The sequence below is a fragment of the Diabrotica undecimpunctata genome, chromosome 3 (assembly GCF_040954645.1).
Source record: "Diabrotica undecimpunctata isolate CICGRU chromosome 3, icDiaUnde3, whole genome shotgun sequence".
NCBI classification, from domain to species: Eukaryota; Metazoa; Arthropoda; class Insecta; order Coleoptera; family Chrysomelidae; genus Diabrotica; species Diabrotica undecimpunctata.
This window is the reverse complement of record NC_092805.1, coordinates 120943865-120963433: the sequence shown is the minus strand read 5'-3', so window position 1 is coordinate 120963433 and position 19569 is coordinate 120943865. Positions and strand designations below refer to the sequence as shown.

Here is a 19569-nt window from a genome sequence, read left to right as displayed (position 1 = left end):
AATGACGTACGTGTTACCTCTGTTGGGTGGTAAAACTGATTAATGACGCTCAAAGATCGTCTTTCTTTTGTGTTTTACGAGTTTGCGTCGTCGTCGTCCATCTTGAATCTCAACAAAAGTAAAACGCTGTTGTGTGTTATATGTGAAATAATTTTAATTTTTAAATAATATAAAGTATAATCGTGAGTAGAACTATTCATTAATTTTCTGTTTATAATCTTAATGCTGGAATTTGTACTTTTTTTTTAATAAATTAAACAATTTGAAGATACCGTTGAGGCGTGATACGGCTACATACTTACAACAAGCGGCACTTACCGGCATTTTGTAAAACTTGCTTTATATTAAATTTTAGCTGTATGTGTATTAAATCCTATTAAGGAACATAATTAAGAACAATCTCGTGATTTCTCTGTTTAACGCTTTGGCAATTTTCGTATTTATACTTTTTTTTAAAACCATTGCTTCGAGCTTCGACCACACTTTCTAAGCAACTCTTTCATTCATCTTCACGGTTGGACACCAATCACAACGTTTTACAAACCCTTTCTATCTATTTTGCACTATACACTTCAAACATCTTTTTTCTTTTCGTTTTGATAGTTTCTTTTTTTTCAAATTATATTTCTTGACTTTGTGTGGAACTATTTGTATTCCATTAAAGGTTTTATTTACAGCTTCATTTTCCACTTTTATGAACTTCGTTTGCATTACCATGCAATCCATCATAAGGTAATGTTATTTATCTACCCTCTTTTCTTAATTTTAACGTGCCTTATCAAGTCCCCTTAACGTTAACGATTAACACGGCAAGACTCTGTCTTTAGCTATTCTGAACAGTTGTTCAACTCTGTATCCTGGTCCACTGTCCACTGGACATTATTTAAGCAGGAGACTTATTTACTACCAATTCCCATGGGTCTTTCGATTTTACTCATCCTAATTAGTTAAGGAATATTATCCTGTTTCTCTGGCATTGCATAGCTTCTGCTCTGCTGAGAACTGCTTTCTTTTGTCTGCTTAGCTGTTTACCCCCTTTTTCTAATTTAAATTTACTAAATATGTCTAGTGGCTTAACTATGGTAAATTTTACAATTATTGAAAATCCAGCAACACTGCATTCCATCAGTTTTGGGTGACACTTAGAATGAGTGTCTCAATAAGGAATATCTTACTTATGTTTATGCCAGATGCTCATAACATCCTAATTTATTTGACAAATTTTCTGCATCCGTCTTAACTCTTAAGCTGACTTACTATACTTAACAAGTACTTATATTTACTACAAATAAAAAATCAGTCTAATAAATTATAAATAATACAAACAAAATTATTTAGACAAAAATGGCTGATACCACAGCTGAAGCAGCAGCTCCAGAAGCAGCAGCAGCTCCAACAGGACCCCCAAACAGAGGAGGTATGGGTATGGGTGGAGGTAGAGGGATGGGCATGGGTATGGGTAGAGGAAGAGGTGGTCCTGGTGGACCTGGCAGAGGTGGACCAGGAGGTCCAGGTGGACGAGGAGGATTCAGGGGACGGTGAGTTCAACTATATTTTTTTTATATTTAGGATCTAATATCTTAATTTTATAGAGGTGGACCTGGAGGACCAGGACGTGGTGGTCCAATGATGAGAGGACGTGGAGGTCCAAGGGGAGCTCCAAGAGGACGATTTCCAGGAGGTAATGTGTTCTTTAATATTTGTAACCTAAACTCAATTTTTATGTGAGGTTTAATTTTTAAGTGGAAATATTTCTCATTAATTTTTTTTTTAATTTTTTTTCCATAACTAACCTAGTGTAACAAATTGCACAAAATAGTGGCCTTATATAAGGCAGCTACAAAATCTAACAATATAGAATACATTAGGCTGTAAACAACTACATACTTAGGATCCCTAGTTGGATCAAAAATGTGTATCTTGACACTATGAGAAGGCAATATTTTTAGAAAATATAGCTCTGAAGGTGGTTGTAGGGTACTTTGAGAGAATAATGTTTTTATGACAAATTTTTTTGTTTATTAAAATTTATTTTAATTAATAGGCGGCCCAGGGGAAGGTGGTATGGGAGGTAGAGGAGGTGGTCGAGGAATGGGAAGAGGTGGTCCAGGAGGTTTTAGGGGACGTGGTGCTCCTGGAGGGGGCAGAGGAGGCCCTGGTGGACCAGGAGGACGTGGAATGGGTAGAGGAGGACCAGGTGGTTTTAGAGGACGTGGTGGCCCAGGAGGTGGCAGGGGAGGACCTGGTGGTCCAAGCGGACCAGGTGGTCCAGGACAAAAAAGAGCACCAGGACAGTTTGGTGGGCAAGGAGGACCAGGTGGAATTAAGAGACCTAGGTTCGAAAATGGACAGGGATCTAATGGATTCCAAGGGTAAGGATTATTTTCTCGTATTTAATAATATTTTAAATTAAATTTCATTCTAATTTTGTTTCTCTGCATCACTTAAAAAATGTAATCAAATTAATATTCATAATCTTCATCTATATGTTAAAATTTTATGATTTAGTGGTCAGCAATCATACTCAAATCAGTATGGTGGTGGTGGTCAGTATGGAGGATACAATCAATATGGAGGAGGGCAAAGTGGTTATGAAAGTGGTGGTTACTCCACGCAATATTCCAATCCATCTTCCAACTATGGTAGTGGGGGCGGTGATTATTCTGGATACTCACAGCAAGGAACTGATCAATATGGTGGTGGTTACAACACAGGTGCACAGGGTGGTTACAATAGTCAAGGTTATGATGATATGAGTGGAGGATATGCACAGCAAGGTGGTTATGGTAAGTGAACATTTTCCAGAACCATATGTGACAAGACAGTTGTTATAGTCTATTGTGATTGATATTGTAAGGAAATTCAAATATATGTAGTCTGTATGAGTTAACAGTTACTATATTTTCACATAATAGCAGACACTAAGTATTGTTTCTCAAATTAATTTGGAACCTCAGTCAGTTTCACAACAGTATTTTAACTCAGTATTTCTATGAATGCCCTAAAGAAAGTCCTTATCTGGTGTATGATTTTCAACTTATGTGTATTTTCATTTTTTAAAAACTCTTCATCCTTATGCTTTTCTTGGCAGTTTAATATTAATGTTAATTTTAGAGGTTTCTTAACAATAAACATTAACATTCTGCTTTATCTAAGCTTTGATCAAATCTAAATTGGTCATAAAATAATTCATTACCCATTATGTGATCTGTCCTCTTATCTGAGTTTATTTTTTTAATGTCATAATCTACTTGAGGTACACATATTAGAATTTTTAGCACATTGTAGCTTTAAATTTCTTGGAAAATATCAATTCATGTTCTTGTATAAATGTATAATTGTTTTTAGATAATCAAGTAGTTTTCGTGTTGTGTGAAAAATATTTGTACTTGCTTTTGATTAATGTTTCTTTTTATTTAATGTCATTTCAAGTATCTTAATACACTATTTTAAGTTTCTGTTTTATCAAAATATGTAATGTAATTGTGTATGTTTATAATATGTGAATTATTTCAATTATGTAAATTGGTTTAGACTAAAAAACACCACATTGGTTTTATACTTAAGGAATATTATGGGCTGAAGTAGTAGCTGTAGATCTTAGAATTAACAATAATATTGGAATTAAAGATACTAGAATAACAACAGCTATTTGAATTAGCAATTGTTGGTATGAGGAAGTATTTACAAATAATTTTTTTAAATTAGGTTATATACACTTTCTACTAACTGTGATTCTTCTTAATCAATTTCAGGGAGAAATGAATCATACAACTACCAATGACAAACCCAAGTACAATGAAAACACATTTTGGCTATGTAGGAAACTAAATACTAACTTTCAGCATCTTTTACTTGTGTAAGTTTAGCTTAAAATTGTCTTTATTTCTCATCATCTATTGGCTCAACTTTATTAGCTGAGTTTACTGGGTACCAGATTCATAAGTTAGACATTATTAGTTTCTATGGAGACTGGAATGTTGTCATAATATTTATAAATGGCTGTGCAATCTCCATTTTGAAAAAAAAAGATATTCGTGATTGTCATGACGATGAATCAATAGTAGTATGATATAAAATTGTGGCTTTCTGTCATAATCTGATGGCATACTTTTCCATTTATGGCATACCTTTCTTTCTTGATATCAAATTAATTGATTTTCTTATATCGAAAGCTTTTATATTACATTTATATATTTTCTGTATATTGTTACTCAAGAGGTATAGGGGTTATATAGGCATATGACGATTTTAATTTCTTAAAAGGTTAACGATAAAAATTACTATTTAATAATAGTTGAAGAGGTTTGTTTTTCCTTACAATATGTCATTAATGACTATAAGTTTGGTTGCTTTTATGAAACTTGCGTGGTTTATAAAAACTTGAGATTTTTTTTTATTTTCCAAAGTTTTTATAGTTCAAAATACTGTGATGTTTAAATAACCCCTACATGCATATTGATCAGATGTGTTAGTGACTTGCTGTCATTTCTAAAAGAAACATGGAATATAAACTAAATATTCTACCATCTTTTAATTTGAAAGAGAATATTTCGAAGGGTTTTTGTATGATATAAATGTTCATAAAAGAAATGCTGGCTTTAGCACTATTTATATAAAAAAATACATGCATCATAATTAAAAATGCATATCTGTATGACGAATCAAATAATCAAAACATTTTCACTTCAACTATTTCAGGTTCAGCCCCATCAAGGCGATACTAAAATTCTTCCAAACTACCATTAGTATTATTTATAAAAAAGCTCCCAAAATGTGTTTAGTGTATATGGACAACTTTTTTATATTAGGAGTAATTTAATTACATTCAATTTTACTGTGTTGTCGAATGAATGATTAGTGTAGTGGCTTCAAACTGAACAAGTACTTTAATAATAAAGTGTCTTGAAATACAATTAATTTAAAAATAGGATAATAAACAATTTGTATAAAACATATTGGTGTTTTTTAATCAATGGAACAAAATATTGTAGAGTGCCCACATCAAAGAATAATGTGACCAAACTGATGAAAATAAAGAATGATTTTAAATCCCAAACTTGTTTTTCCTTTTTAAATATTACAGTCAACAAATTTTATTCCATGTAAGTTTAGATTTAAAATTATACATGTAAAATTCAGAGGATTGTTTGAAATTTATATTTTAATTTGGCAAATATTTTTATAAATTTCAGAAATACATAATCAAATTAAAAATCAATGTGGGCATTTGTATACTATACCACAGAGTTTTGTTTGCAGAATTGTTAAAACTTAATATGTATTTTATATACATATATATTGTTAAGAGACATTAATCAATGCGTAAAATATTACAAAACTCTGAATTACTTAATTTGACAATTGTAAATGATATTTAAATAATCAATAAAATTCCTTCAACAGTGTGTACATATTTCTACAAGGTTATTTACAACAGGTATATAGTCCTTTTGATGAGAAATTATAAATTAATTCCTTTTTGTTTATAGCTTATTATTTAAAATAAATTGTATTAATGTATTCACTGATTTAAAAGTGCAAGTTAAAAAGTTGGTTCCTGAATATTAATTTTTTTTGAAAAGATACTACAAAGGTAAAGAAGTACTACAGTTTCAGAGTAAAGTACAGGAATTATTAAAGACACATCTATTTTGTACACAAAATCAAGCATGAAGGAATATGACAATAATCCTTAATTATCAAAAAAATAGGAGTTTTCTCTTAGAAACATTTTACTGTGAAAAGACACTTTAAATAATTTTATCTGGAACATATAAAATATTTATAAGCTATAAAATAGCATACATATAAATCCTAAATAACAACCACAATCAAAACTAAATTTTTAACCATATAAAAATTATATGGTTTCTAAAAAAATTATAAAAAAACTACCTTAGAGAAAAGATTTCCGTACACCACAAAGATCACATTATTTCCAGAAATTAACCACATATTTGTTGTATTTATTACTAAAATCATCAGATTTGTTTATTATATAATATATATAATACTACCTATAAACAATTCTACCAAGAATTAAAACCTTTGCTTGTAGCAATTGGTTAAGTATCCATATTTTCAAGAAGAGGTCAGTTCCAATTCTGTAGAAACTGTTAAAACAAATTTTGACTTCACCTGAGGTATTACCATGTTATACATAATATATAAAAAATGATTGATAAAAATTAAAACAAGAAAATGGGAAACAAAACTAATATTTTTTCTAAAACTCGACGTAATTGTAGATGTATGTACATGAATAGGCGAAGCAATGAGGCAATAAACCTACCAAATTTTAGCAGTAGGGTGGATCTCAATGAGATATTTTGCATTTGATTCATATGAGTGTCGAAGGAAATGAAGATTGTATTATTGAACAAGTAAAGTGCATTTTCTAAAGTTAATTTCGAATTTTGCCGTTTGCACTGATTTTGTATCGAATTTACACAAAACTCCGGGAGACGAGGTCCGTCCTGGGCACCAGGGCTACTGGAGACCAACACTTTTACGATATTTGTGAGTCAACTACCCCAAAAACCCGCGATGACGAGTGTGAACTGACTTTGTATCGAATTTCCATAAAACTCACCAGGTGCCTTAAAGATCATTGCTGAAATATTAGTGTTCCGCGGCACCAAAAAACCCCCGTGTAACGAGTTTGCACTGATTTTGTATCGAATTTTTACGAAACTTCAGGAGACGAGGTCTGTATTGGGCACCAGGTGCATCAGTGACCATTACCATGACCACAGAAACTCAAGAATAACGAATTTGCCATGATTTTGTATCAAATTTCCACAAAACTACAGGAGATAGGCCCATGTGCACCAGGTACCTCGGAGACCATCGCCGTCATGATATTCGCATTCTGTGACTCCAAAACCCTCTGAGTAGTAATATTGAACTCATTTTCGTCAATTATTTCCAAATTACAAATTTATCATTTTTCATCACTTCAAAATGCATTTTTCTTGTTCGATACAGTAATCCCTCTTCAACCGCGGGGGTTGCGGTCCGATGAGAAAGGCGCGGTTGGTGAAACCGTGGTTGGCGAGGGATTCACGATCCAAAGAAAAATATGAAATATAGTCCCAATTAGGATACATATATTAGTACATATGTAGATATACGATGAAACAATAAAATAAGCAGTTCAATAGTCATATTTAATAAATGTGTACATATTACGAGTATAGAATGCTTTAAAAACTTTATTTTTTAAAATATGATATGATGGTTGGCTGCTTCATTTTCTTCATAATTTCCTCTTGTGCTTATTTGTACAGTACCAATAAGCTTTCTAAGCCATTCTTGAAATCAAACTGCTTTTCATAGAAGGATCCACGTTACAAACGTTAAAAACCATATCTTGAAGTTTTTGAGCAGACGATAAATCGTATGTTGCTTAAAGTGAGAGACGTGATTGCCGTCTCGACTGTTACTTCTTGGGATTTTGACGTTATGTAAAGAAACTTTTTTTTTTTAATCCTTCGAACCACCCCTTACTCGCCTGGAAACTAGAAGATTTGTTGTCAGCCTTTAGATTGTCATAAAGATGAAGAGCCTTATTTTATTCGTGTGCTAATTGACATTCTCTTTTTTGTTTGATCTTCGACCGGTGCTTTTTACATTTTTCCAAGGTTGCGAAAAACAAGTTACTTTGTTGCTTGAACTAGAACGAATAGTTTTGTTACTCTTTGATCCTTGGAATGGATTCATTCACTTTAAAAATCTTTGCGGGACTTCCACTTGATTCTCCTGCAGCTAAACAGTCTAACAACTGAATATTTTTTATCTAAACCCATTACACATCTTTTCCTTTTAACAAAATCTGTACTGTTCCTTTCAGACAAAGACATTTTTCAGTATAAAAACTATGTACGTTAAAATGAGAACCGTAAATTGCTGTTACCCTACACGAAATATGAAGAAGTATATCATGTATGTACATATCTGTGATATCTATACCTACTACTAAATGTGACTCATAGGAATGATATCGTGTGCTGTATAGAGTAAAGAATTCGTCAAAAGTAAATTTTGGCGGATATCGAAACCGCGGTTGATGAGTCCGTGAATAACGAGGGATTACTGTAATGCAATTTTCATTTCCATGAAAATTTTATTTCATCATTTTTGTTTACAAAATTTCCTGATACTCATACGAATTAAATGCAAAAAGTTTCATTGAGATCCATACTACTGAAAAAATTTGGTAGGTTTTGGGTCACTCACCTAGAAGGGTCTATGTATATTACTCTAGAATTTTTATTACACCACTGAAAGATACTAAATTTCTAGAATTTGTGAAAATAAAATTAATATTTTTGTAAATATCCTTTATTTTTTGTTTGTTGATATTTCTCATCATGATCCTCGGGATAGGTCTTTGTATGAGTCATCTTTAGGCACTGCAGTGTGACCATACAATGCTAAGATTATAATCATGCAGTGAATTAGCCAGCTCTCTGAGATCTCGTTTAGGTAACACTTTTCCCCTTGTATTATGAATCACTTTGGCATGTTGGTACTTCTGAGAAATCAGCATTTTCACAAGATCCAATGAACATTTCCAAATATCAGGGTGGATCTCTTTTGATTGACCAGCCCTGTATATAACTGCTATGCTAGTTTCAGTCATCTGATTCTTGTATGTGACCTGCCCATCTTAACCTCTGTGCCTTGGATCTTACAATGTCTGGGTGCTTATATAGTTTATTTGTATTTTTGTTCTGGTGTTTTTTTCTACTTTTATCATTTACTGGACCATACATTTTTCCAAACACTTTCAGTTTGAAGCATCGTAATTTTGCTTCTTAGGCTTTTAATTGTGCTCAGGTTTCGTATTCATACTTAGTTTAAGACAACTCAACATGTCTGAAATATTTTAATAACAGTTACACTTTTTGAAAACACACTTTTTGTTAATTTGTAACATAGACCCTTCAATTATATATTAATATCAAGCCTCTCATCAGAAGATGATTATATCCACGTGGAAAGATCTTCAAGAAAATTGAACATGAATATTGTTAAACTTTATAATGTAGAATGGACTTTCTGAATTACGGGTAAACTACAGTGTTGGTAATTTTTGCTTCTAATATATAAATATCATATTTTATTAAATTTTGAATTGTCTTTTATTAGTTTTTTGTTTCTTTATTGATTTGAATTCTTTTTTATTATTAACTCACGGTTAATTTTTTTAAATTAGTACATTTAAATCAATAGTTTTAACTGTAAGGTCGGAAAATACGGTACACATCCATTATTGTGAGACTGATTTTTAGAAATCGACTGCACAGTTTTTGAACTATCTTCAAATATGTCTTAAATACCTTTTAAGGTGAATACTTTTAAGAATTCATTCCTAAGTTATAAGATGTTAGTGCCAACAGCTTCTAAAGCGAGGTATAAGTGTGATGAAGAATAATTTGAACATATTTCATCCTAAAATTTGTAACCTATCCTTTTTACCAACATCTTGATTAGTTATGGTGGTTTATCCTCGGTGATATGGGAATACTCTTACCAGAGTAGAATTTGAAAACATGAGTTTTTTACTTGAAAGTTAATTGTATATATAATTAAAACGCCTCTCAAAATTACAAATATCAAAAGAAGAGTACAGTTACAGACAGTTTGAAAAAGAAAATATAGCCTCTATTTACACATACTTCTTAAAGGATTAACTTTAAAACATAGGAAACAAAAATATATTAACGTGTAAGTATAAATTTCATTCATTTTAAGTTTCTTATTAATTAACAAAATTTTTCTTCTCATTTGAACAAAATCAACAGGGTGTCCATATTCAGTTTTTGTGAAATAACATTTTAAATGTTTAAAGTGAATCAAAATTATATCTGATGTTGTGGTCCGATATAGAATTGTATTTTAGCATATACATAATATACAATAAAAAAAATCATTTGAAATTTTGCCCAAATGCCCTTTTCAAAATATATTTCTTTGAATGTTGAGTGTGAGTTATTTTTTGTGCAACAGGGGCAACTTCCAAATTTAAAAAAGATAAATAAAAAAAATTTAATCAAAAATATGTGTACCAAAAGAGTCTGAAACTAATTAACTTATATTAGCTGGCACTGGAAGTGCGGCATAACTTTCTTGTTGATAGCCTGTTTTATATTGAATAATGACATCAAAGCATTACACCAGACTAACAACAAAACCTAGACACTAGAAATTATATTCTCTAATAAAACAGATTGTTACAAATATTGACCTAACATGCTTTAGATTAGAAAACACAGTACAATAATATGGCAAAATTTAAGAGTTTGTGAATGTGGGCAAAATCAAATTTTAAAATATATAGATTATATGACGTTTTGAACTTAACCATCGATATACTTACACAAATTGTTTTTGCTGTATATGTAGCAATATTCTTGTTTTGTTTTCCAGATCCAACACATCTGACATACTTATTAACTTCAAATAACTTATACAGTTACTGCATTTTGTTGGCAACACTAATAACTCAATAATCTACAAACTTCACGTTAAATTGTAAATGCTTTCTTAAAAGTAATATTTCTTCAGCTGTTAACTAATCTTTCAGTTTAGTCTCATCGCTTCGTACTTACTTGCTGCTCTTATTTTCCACCCCTAGTTCTCTTCACAATTGGTATGTAGTTTAGATCTTATTTACTTGCTTCTTGGTTTGGATATTCACATGATTTAATGTACAAACTTTTCTAAATGTTGCTAGTAAGTAGTTGTATATAAATGAATATGTAAAGCTCAATTAATACCTCTGTTAAAACTGTTATACAGAAAGTTTAAGTGGACACCCTGTACATTGCATGTATACATTGTGAGATTTTAAGATATTTACTTTCATATTTTTTCAAAAGCAAGGAACCCATGTATTTTATGAATTTAAAGAAACCCCTGATCTTTATAACATTTTAAAAAGAAAATTGGATAAATATTCCATCGCCATAAATTGTGTGCCTTGTAATTAAAAACTACAGGCACTAAGAAGTATTTATTTTCATTTACAAGTGAACGATTTTCTAAAGGATTTAAAAGAGGATTAAACTATTTTAAAAAAATAACAAAAAGCCAAATAATCGTGAGGTAATGTATATGCCTTTTTAATTAATTTGTAATACACTACATCTACCTGTTCATCAGAAAACTTAATTTAGATAACTAACAGATCAATTAAAGCTTTAGGCTGTGGTGTTACTTCTAATGATTTTAGTTCAACCGCTATATTCAATATATTAATCAATGTTCGCTGAGACGAATATTTTGAATAATTATAATAAAAAATATATATAATTACATTAGTAAACAAAGTTAGTCCAACGCACTTTGGTTTGTTGTACTTTCACACTGTCTTCTGGAATTGATACCAAAACTCTTATGAACTAGAATCATAATTTTAATGTATCGATGCAGATTTTTTCATCTTTACAGAGCACTATTATCTAGTAGTAATTTCTTAATTTTTTAACTTGGGGTCATTTTACTGCGAAAGTGTTAAAAAAATATTTATGCGAATAGATCACAAAAAAAAAACAACATGCCAGCCACAAAATTACATAAAATAATTCACTGAATATGACTGTCAAATGTAAATTAGGAATAAGTAAATATTTTCTCTCTTCTTGATTTATACAACATATTCTGCTCTTAAACTATTTAAGTTCTTACAATGATTGCAAAATATTTATAAATCTTTATAAAATAAATTGGCAACATTTTCCAAATCTTAGTTTTGCTGAATTGTTTTTTTTACTTTATTAGTGTGGTCCACCAAGGGAAAATTTACAAATTTGTTTGTAGCTCTATTGCTTGAATGGGCTCACTTATTTCAACAAGTTATATTTTATTGAAGATAATTTGATGCCAGTAAATGTTTTAATCGATATCATTTAATTTGAACTGATCAATATATTAGCAATATTTTCTTCAAATAAATTAGATCACCGGATCTAATTAAAGTCAGTATAATGATTACCAACTCAATATATTTCTGCTCTAAATTGACCTGCAATGTTAATGTTTAGAGAATTTCATTTAGCATTTTGTCAAAATTAAACCAAAAATTAAGTTCTCTATAACTTTGTTAGCTGGACTATACTTGTGTCTGTTTTATATAATAGTATAAATATGTTGTTTACAAAGGAAAATAATTTAAATCATAATTGTTGATGACACAAGTGTAGTAGACAATAAAACTTAAACTAATCATATTTTATTTTTTAGGTTAGGTTGAATTTGTTCGGAACACCAAGGAAATTGATGTAGAAGCAAGTATGTCAACATGATATATAGAGCAAACGTCTTTTATGATGAGGTTCCCGAAATTACGTATTTTCGTCTTGATTTACCAGACTCTCCGGCATTAATTCAGTGGGATATCTGGAGGGTGTTACTGCTAAGTATTAGTTAATTTCTTTTAACATCTGCTCAACGAAACCTCACCATAATTGACGTTTGCTGTATTTATTTTATACATAACTGGATAAAAACCGTTAATATTTAAATGAAAATTTAAAATTGGTATTAGTAATTCAATTTTGATTTCTAAACATTTCTCTATAAAGTCCCTTTCATTCTTTTCTCCTGGAATGTGTACAATTACTTGTTTGTGGAAGAAGAGATAGTAGAAGCGTAGAAAAGTTTGTTTTCTCAGCCTAAGTTGTAACATTTAAAAGATGTGTGAAAATCGTTTTTGGGAAGACCTAATTAATATTATGCATGATGCAGCCTTGACGAAAAAATTATGCATGATGCAGCCTTGACGAAAAACTCCATAAGTCCTATGCTCTTCGAAGAAATTAGGAGCTCGCGTGTATTTAGTGATTATATATGAAAATAGAACTAAGAAAAACTAAATTAGTGACCGTTTTTGTAGAGCAGGTACCGTACAGTTATTGTTGATGTAGACTTATTTTTATTCTCAACAATCAAAAAATGCATTATTTTAATGACGGAGAAATCAGAAGGATGAATTGGCCAGTACATAGCCCATATTTAAATAGAGAATCTACGACAAGAAAGAGGAAAAGGCCTTTAGATGATGTGAAAACATTCCAGAAAAAAATTAGAAACTGAAACCAGAATACTTTCCGTAAAGTGAGAATCGTTTTGGGGAAGAAATCATTAACACTATGCATGATACAGCCTTGACGAAAAACTCCATAAGTCGGAAGTACTATGCTCTTCGAAAAAATTAGGAACTCGCATGTATTTAGTGATTATATATGAAAATGTAACTAAGAAAAACAAGATGTAACAAGACAACCATATAGGAGGGACAAAGAGCTCTGAAGCCTGGAGAACTATAAAAACGATGAGAACAACGACAAAAAACCAAGTCATAATAAATAGAATACCAGAGAACACATGGGTAGAGCATTTTGAGAACTTATTAACAGAGAGAAGAGAAAGGTTTAAACAGACAAATGAACAAGTGGAAGTAGAAGGAAGAATCGAAATATCAATAGAACAAGTGAATGAAGCAGTTAAGGGAATGAAATTAAAAAAATCTCCAGGCCCAGGCGGAATACATCCAGAGTTGATTAGGTATGGATCATCAAAACTGTTTGAGATGATCCGAAAATTATTCGAAAGATGCTTAAACGGAGAAGAAGTTCCAGAAGAATGGAGACAATCGTATATCTCTCCAATACACAAGAAAGGCACAAAGATGGATCCTAAAAACTATAGAGGGATCGCAGTGATTGCTACTATAGGCCGACTATACTCAAAAGTACTATGAAACCTGATAGAAAATGATATCAAAGACAAACAACCCGAAGAACAAGCGGGATTTAGGGCCGGACGCTCCACTATGGATAATATCTTCACATTAAAAATTGCAATGGAAAAACGAGTGCAGAGAAATAGAGAAACTCATATAGCTTTAATAGATTTGGAAAAAGCATATGACAGTGTACCGACCTCCCAACTATGGATAGAAATGGGTAACTTGAAAATAAACCCAGTTCTTATTAACGCCACTCAAAAATATTACGAACAAAACTTTGCAAGAATTAAAATGGGACAAGAAATCACCTCTCCTTTTCAAACAACAAAAGGACTAAGACAAGGCTGCTGTCTGTCACCCACCTTATTTAAAATCTATTTGGACAGATCCTTAGTGAAATGGGTAAAAAAATGTAGAAACATGGGAATAACGGTGGAAGAAAACAAGCTATATACACTTTTCTTTGCGGATGACCAGGTAGTAATTGCCGAAGACAGCTACGATCTTAGCTATATGGTAAGAAAACTGCAAGAAGAATATGAGGTGGCAGGTCTAAACATGAATATGACAAAATGTGAATATCTCTCAGTGGGAACAGATGAAATATGTGACCTAGTCTTGGAAGACGACAAAATCAAAGGCGTGTAATCCTGCAAATATTTGGGGGTCATTTTCAACAAGAAGGGAAATAGCGCAGATGAAATCAGGGAAAGAATAAACAAGGGCAGAGCAGCGACCCGTGCCTTAAACTCTCTTCTCTGGCAAAAAACAATTCGACGAGAAACCAAAAAACACATTTACGGTAGTATAGTCCAAAGTATTACACTTTACGGTTCGGAAGTATGGGACGTCACCAAAGCTAATAGAAACAAACTTTTGACGACAGAAATGGATTATCTGAGACGAAGCTGCGGTAGATCGAAACTGGAGAGAGTTAGAAACGAACAAATAAGAAACGAAATGAAAGTGGAGCGAAATATCAATGATGACATAGAAAGAAAACAATTAATCTGGTTCGGACATGTTAAAAGAATGCCAGAGTACAGATGGCCTAGGAGAGTACTGGAATGGATCCCTCCTGAAAGAAGAAAGAGAGGACGACCACGGAGAAGTTGGCGCAACGATATTGATGAAGCAATGGCGGCAAGAGACTTAGAAGAGGCAACTGCATATGACAGAAAAAGATGGAAATTGGGGGCGGAGAAGCGGCGACAGCCGTAATAAATCCGTTATTATATATAACTAAGAAAAACTAAAATTAGCGACTGTTTTTGTAGAGCATGTACCGTAGACACTTTTTGTTGATGCGGACTTTATTTTTATGCTCAACAATAAAAAAATGTAGTATTTTACTGACTTTAAGAAAACAGAAAGATGAATTGGCCAGTACATAGCCCATATTTAAATAGAAGATGTACGGTACGAAAGAAGAAAAGGCCTTTAGAGGATGTGAAAACATTCCAGAAAAAATTAAGAAACTGAAACCAGAATACTTTGCGAAAAGTGAGAGCAATTGGACCAAGATATATTGCCAATCCTTTATGAAGTATTCTACGAGACTTGTTATATTTGAAGGCTGTTGAGATAATATTTCTATTCTCATATTAGCGAATACGTTATTCTTTTGCTTATCCTAAATAATTGCGGAAAATCACGAAACAATTGATCTGTTTTTTTTGTCCAGTATTATATAATATCAATAATTACGAGGGTGGATTGATATAAAACTAGCCTTTGATAGAAAAAACAAGTTAAATTGTGGAATTAAATCGATTTATTTCTCAACATAGTACCTTTTACCTCGATACACTTAGTAAGACGATGTTCCAATTTTTTATTCCATCCGAATAGTACTTTTGCTCGAGCTCTTAAAAATAGGCCGAAGTTTCAGCGACGACTTCATCATTTGTTGCGAAACGGCGTCCTCCGAGCCATTTTTTAGGTTTGAAAACAGGAAAAAATCGCTTGCGGCAAAATCTGGGGAATACGGTGGGTATTCAACAAATTCATAGCCCAATTCGTGTAATTTTGCCAGGGCGACGGCCGATCGGTGAGCCGGTGCATTGTCTTGGTGAAAGAGCACTTTTTTGCGTTCCAAACCAAGGCGTTTTCGACGTAATTCGGCATTAAATCGATCCAATAATGCTGCGTAGTACTCTCCATTGATTGTTTTTCCTTTTTCCTAGTAGTCGACGTGTATGATGCCATTCGCATCCCAGAAAACAGTCGCCATCACTTTGCCGTCCTAATGTGCACTCTTTGCCTTCTTCGGCGCCCTTCGCCGCATTTGCGCCACTGTTTCGACTGTTCTTTGGTTTCCGGTGTGTAATAATGCACCCAGGTTTCATCAACGGTGATAAATCGGCAAAAAAAATCCTTCGGATCGCGCCGTATCATCGCCAAAAGCGTCTCCGAAGTGGTCAGACGTTTTTGCATTTAATCGATTGTCAGCAAACACAGCACCCATCGCGCGGATAACTTTTTCATGTCCAAATGATGGTGAATGATGTGTACGCGTTCGTAGGAAATGTTTAGGACCTCTATTAACTCTCGGAGCTTTCGACGATCTGCCATAATCATGGCATGGACTTGTTGATTTCTGGCGTGATGACTTTTGGCCTCCCAGGACGCTCATCATCAAAACACTCGTACGACCACGAACAAATTCAGCTTTCCAAAATTTTACTGTTGCTAACGAAGGTGCAACCTCACCATAAACTTCGTCCAGGTCGGCTTTGATTTGCACATTCATTTTACCCTTTTTGTGGAGGAACTTAATCACCGAACGATACTCGACTTTTTCCATTTCTCCGAAAACACAAAATTTGCTTGCTTTTGACGGCTGTAAAAACCAAACTAATTGTTTTTAAAACTTAAAATTTTGACAGACGTCATGTCACGAATGTCAACACCGAATCCAACAAGCTAAATTTAGCTGTGAATGACAGTTTTGAGACAGCAGAAAAGTTTGCTACCACTACCGGTTCCGGCTTCCCCATAAAACCTACCCGCGTAGGGGGAACGAAAAAATAGATTTACCAAGAATCTGTACGCCAGTGATATTTTACATAAAAAGCTGGCCAATAATGGAAATTTGAAAAACCAGCATTTCGGGCCGATTCTTTTCATAAACAAGGTCATATATAGCGATAGATGTTTCAGTGATGATAGAATTCAGCATTTTTAGGCATACTTCAATTAGTGATGTAAAGAATATTCGCATTCGCGAATATTCGCATATTTTTGCATATTCGCATTCGCGAAATTTGTGCGAATGTTTTGCGAATATAAATATGTATAAGAAAAAAAAAATAATTTGAAGATTAGGTTAATAAAATAAAAATCCATTCACTTCTCAGTTTTTTTATTAAGAAAACTCACTTTATTTTACAAGCTTAGAAAACTATAAAATTGGAAAACAAAAAATAAATGATGCATTATAAACAAACAAAAACAAATGATTCTCTGAAACTTTAACTATCTAAAAGTTTTTAATTTTAGACAATCATCTTGAAAAAGTCTAAGAATTATTAAACTACAAATTAAAAATACTCTGTGTTTTTATGTAAAGAGTTTAAACAAACAAGCATAAAAAGTTCGACTTCAGTTAGATAAGTTCAGATAAATTTATTAATTCAGCAATTTTCGGAACAAGATACATATAATGTACACTACACTGTAATGTAATACAGTACATGATTTGTATAATTGTTCTGAAAATTGCTGAAATACTAAATTTATCTGAACTTATCTAACGTACTCACCTCACGCAAATGAGACTGCCGGCAGTGCCGGAGACAATTAAAATTGCCAAATTAAAAAAAACTGAATATTCGTATTCGTGAATGTCGGTGGCGTATATTCGCATTCGCGAATGTTCAAAAACTGAAATTCGTTACATCACTACGTTCAAATGTCTCATATCTGTTGCCAAAATCCAAATTTCATGCTACAGGTTTTCAAGATTAGGTTCTAACAATAGAAATTCCATAGTAACCGGTCAATGGAAGTGATACATTTTATTGATCTCATGAGAATAATGAAAAATCATGCAACGTTTATTTATTGTAACAGCTTTATAGAAACTGACTTCATTTTCTTCAAAATGCAAAAATTACATACGAAAGCTGCACTCTTAACCGCAATTTGATTTTTATTGATAGAACACTCGAAAAGATAGAATTTTTTACTGTCGAGTTGTAACAACTTTTATTTAAATAATGATATCACGTGCGTAATTGACATTAAAAATCGCAGATCGCTTCAAGCGTTGTTTCTGAGAGAACCGTTCATTCTACACAAAACGTTTTTGTTCAGAATTATCTTAACTATATTTCTTAGCTTACATTTTTTTCTACTGCGCGGGGTACAGATTCTTGGAAAATCGATCGATGTTCTCCGTTTTTCGCCCCTTCCCCCCCCCCATATGTGGGGAGTTTTAGGGGGAAGCCCGGTAGGAGCAGTGGCAAACTTTTTTTCATCTTTTGGGGTTCCAAAATTGACATTCTCAGCAAAATTCAGTTTGTTCGTATGATTTTTAGAGGTTCAGTGTCATTTTCACTATTATTTTTGCAAAGGTTTGGAAGGTTTTCCTTAAATATGGAATTTTGTAACCAACATACATCCATTTGCAAAATAAGTGATATCAGCAAATAGTTTTGAAATAATCACTATTGTTGCGTTCCTATTTGAATTATATATTAATTATAAATTTTATATTTTCTAGATGGAACTATTAATATGAAGATGCGAAAATAGAGGAGAATATAATGGCCGTTTCAGGAAGATTTGAACTTCAAGATGGGACAGACCTGAGACAGGGAACAATTTATGTTCTAAAAGTAAAAAAAAATAAAGATTTAAAATATATATTTTTGTTTTATTTAATTTATGTAAGTTTGATTCTATGGACTGTTACAAGCAATAAGAATATTAATTTTGTGTGATAACACATTAGTTCGAAAACTTATTAAAGGGTACCCTCCGTTAAGATAGGCAAAATGCCCTTACTCCTAGAATTAAATTTTTTCCATTTTTTGACGTTCTATGCGATTAAAAAATAAGGATCAGCGCACATTTAGCCCGCTACCCCCACCATCCTCCCCACTCACAAAACGTCAAATTTTTGTGTATTTAAACAAAAACTATATCGCTGATTTTTTCAGATTTTCCAGTATGGTGCTTAAGGGGATTTGAGGGATTGTCTCCATTCTATAGACTTTAAAATAGATCAAATTAAGATTTCTTTTATTTATTTAATTTTTTATTCTTATCTTATTATTATCTTTTATGTATAATCTAAATTAAATGATACCTTGACATTAAAAAATTTGGCGAACCACTAAAAAAACCATGTTTTTCACGGATTTTGTGAGTTTTGGCGGATTAAATATATTTTTTGACATCCACACAACCTGAAACAATTTTCTCATGTTTTTACTTTTTATTAGATTAAAAAATTAAACATCCATTGTTTTCGAAAAAAGCGTATAACTTTTTTGGAGGTGACGCAGGTCTAATTTTTTTTTCATTTTGTGTATTGGATCAAAGATGGTATCTGATTTTTTTTAGATTTTTCCGTATGGTGCATCATGTTCAAAAATCCGAAAAACTGTTATTAATGGGTTTTGGGGGATTTTCTCCATTTTATAGACTTCAAAATAGATTAAATAAGATATTTTATGGGTTTATATATATATATATATATATATATATATATATATATATATATATATATATATATATATATATATATATATATATATATATATAAATTTTCCAGGTGTAGTTTGTATGTGTAGAACATGGTA

At 32.1% G+C, this 19569-nt stretch overlaps 1 protein-coding gene across 5 annotated transcripts; it reads left to right on the top strand.

Moving 5' to 3' along the window:
- Window positions 1-19: 19 nt before the first annotated feature.
- LOC140437325 (uncharacterized) lies at window positions 20-18628 on the top strand. Of its 5 annotated transcripts, XR_011950363.1 has the most exons (8): window positions 20-182; window positions 1339-1538; window positions 1593-1681; window positions 2045-2372; window positions 2509-2786; window positions 3756-3859; window positions 12253-12300; window positions 18486-18628. XR_011950363.1 is itself a non-coding variant. In XM_072526794.1 (7 exons), the coding sequence occupies exons 2-6, from the start codon at window positions 1345-1347 to the stop codon at window positions 12255-12257; spliced, it is 894 nt and encodes a 297-aa protein (XP_072382895.1). In that variant the 5' UTR covers window positions 20-182; window positions 1339-1344; the 3' UTR covers window positions 12258-12300; window positions 18486-18628. The 5 variants fall into 5 exon arrangements, 3 of the variants coding, with proteins under 3 accessions (XP_072382895.1, XP_072382894.1, XP_072382893.1); XR_011950362.1 differs by lacking the exons at window positions 12253-12300; window positions 18486-18628 and adding an exon at window positions 4702-5059; XM_072526794.1 differs by lacking the exon at window positions 3756-3859.
- The last annotated feature ends 941 nt before the right edge of the window (window positions 18629-19569 follow it).

Bases quoted from the DNA above. Each gene is read 5' to 3' on its own strand.
- LOC140437325 (XM_072526792.1), top strand. From the start codon at position 1,345: ATGGCTGATACCACAGCTGAAGCAGCAGCTCCAGAAGCAGCAGCAGCT. The intron at 1,539-1,592 runs GTGAGTTCAACT...TTAATTTTATAG, and splicing joins CGAGGAGGATTCAGGGGACG to AGGTGGACCTGGAGGACCAG. The intron at 2,787-3,755 runs GTAAGTGAACAT...AATCAATTTCAG, and splicing joins TGCACAGCAAGGTGGTTATG to GGAGAAATGAATCATACAAC.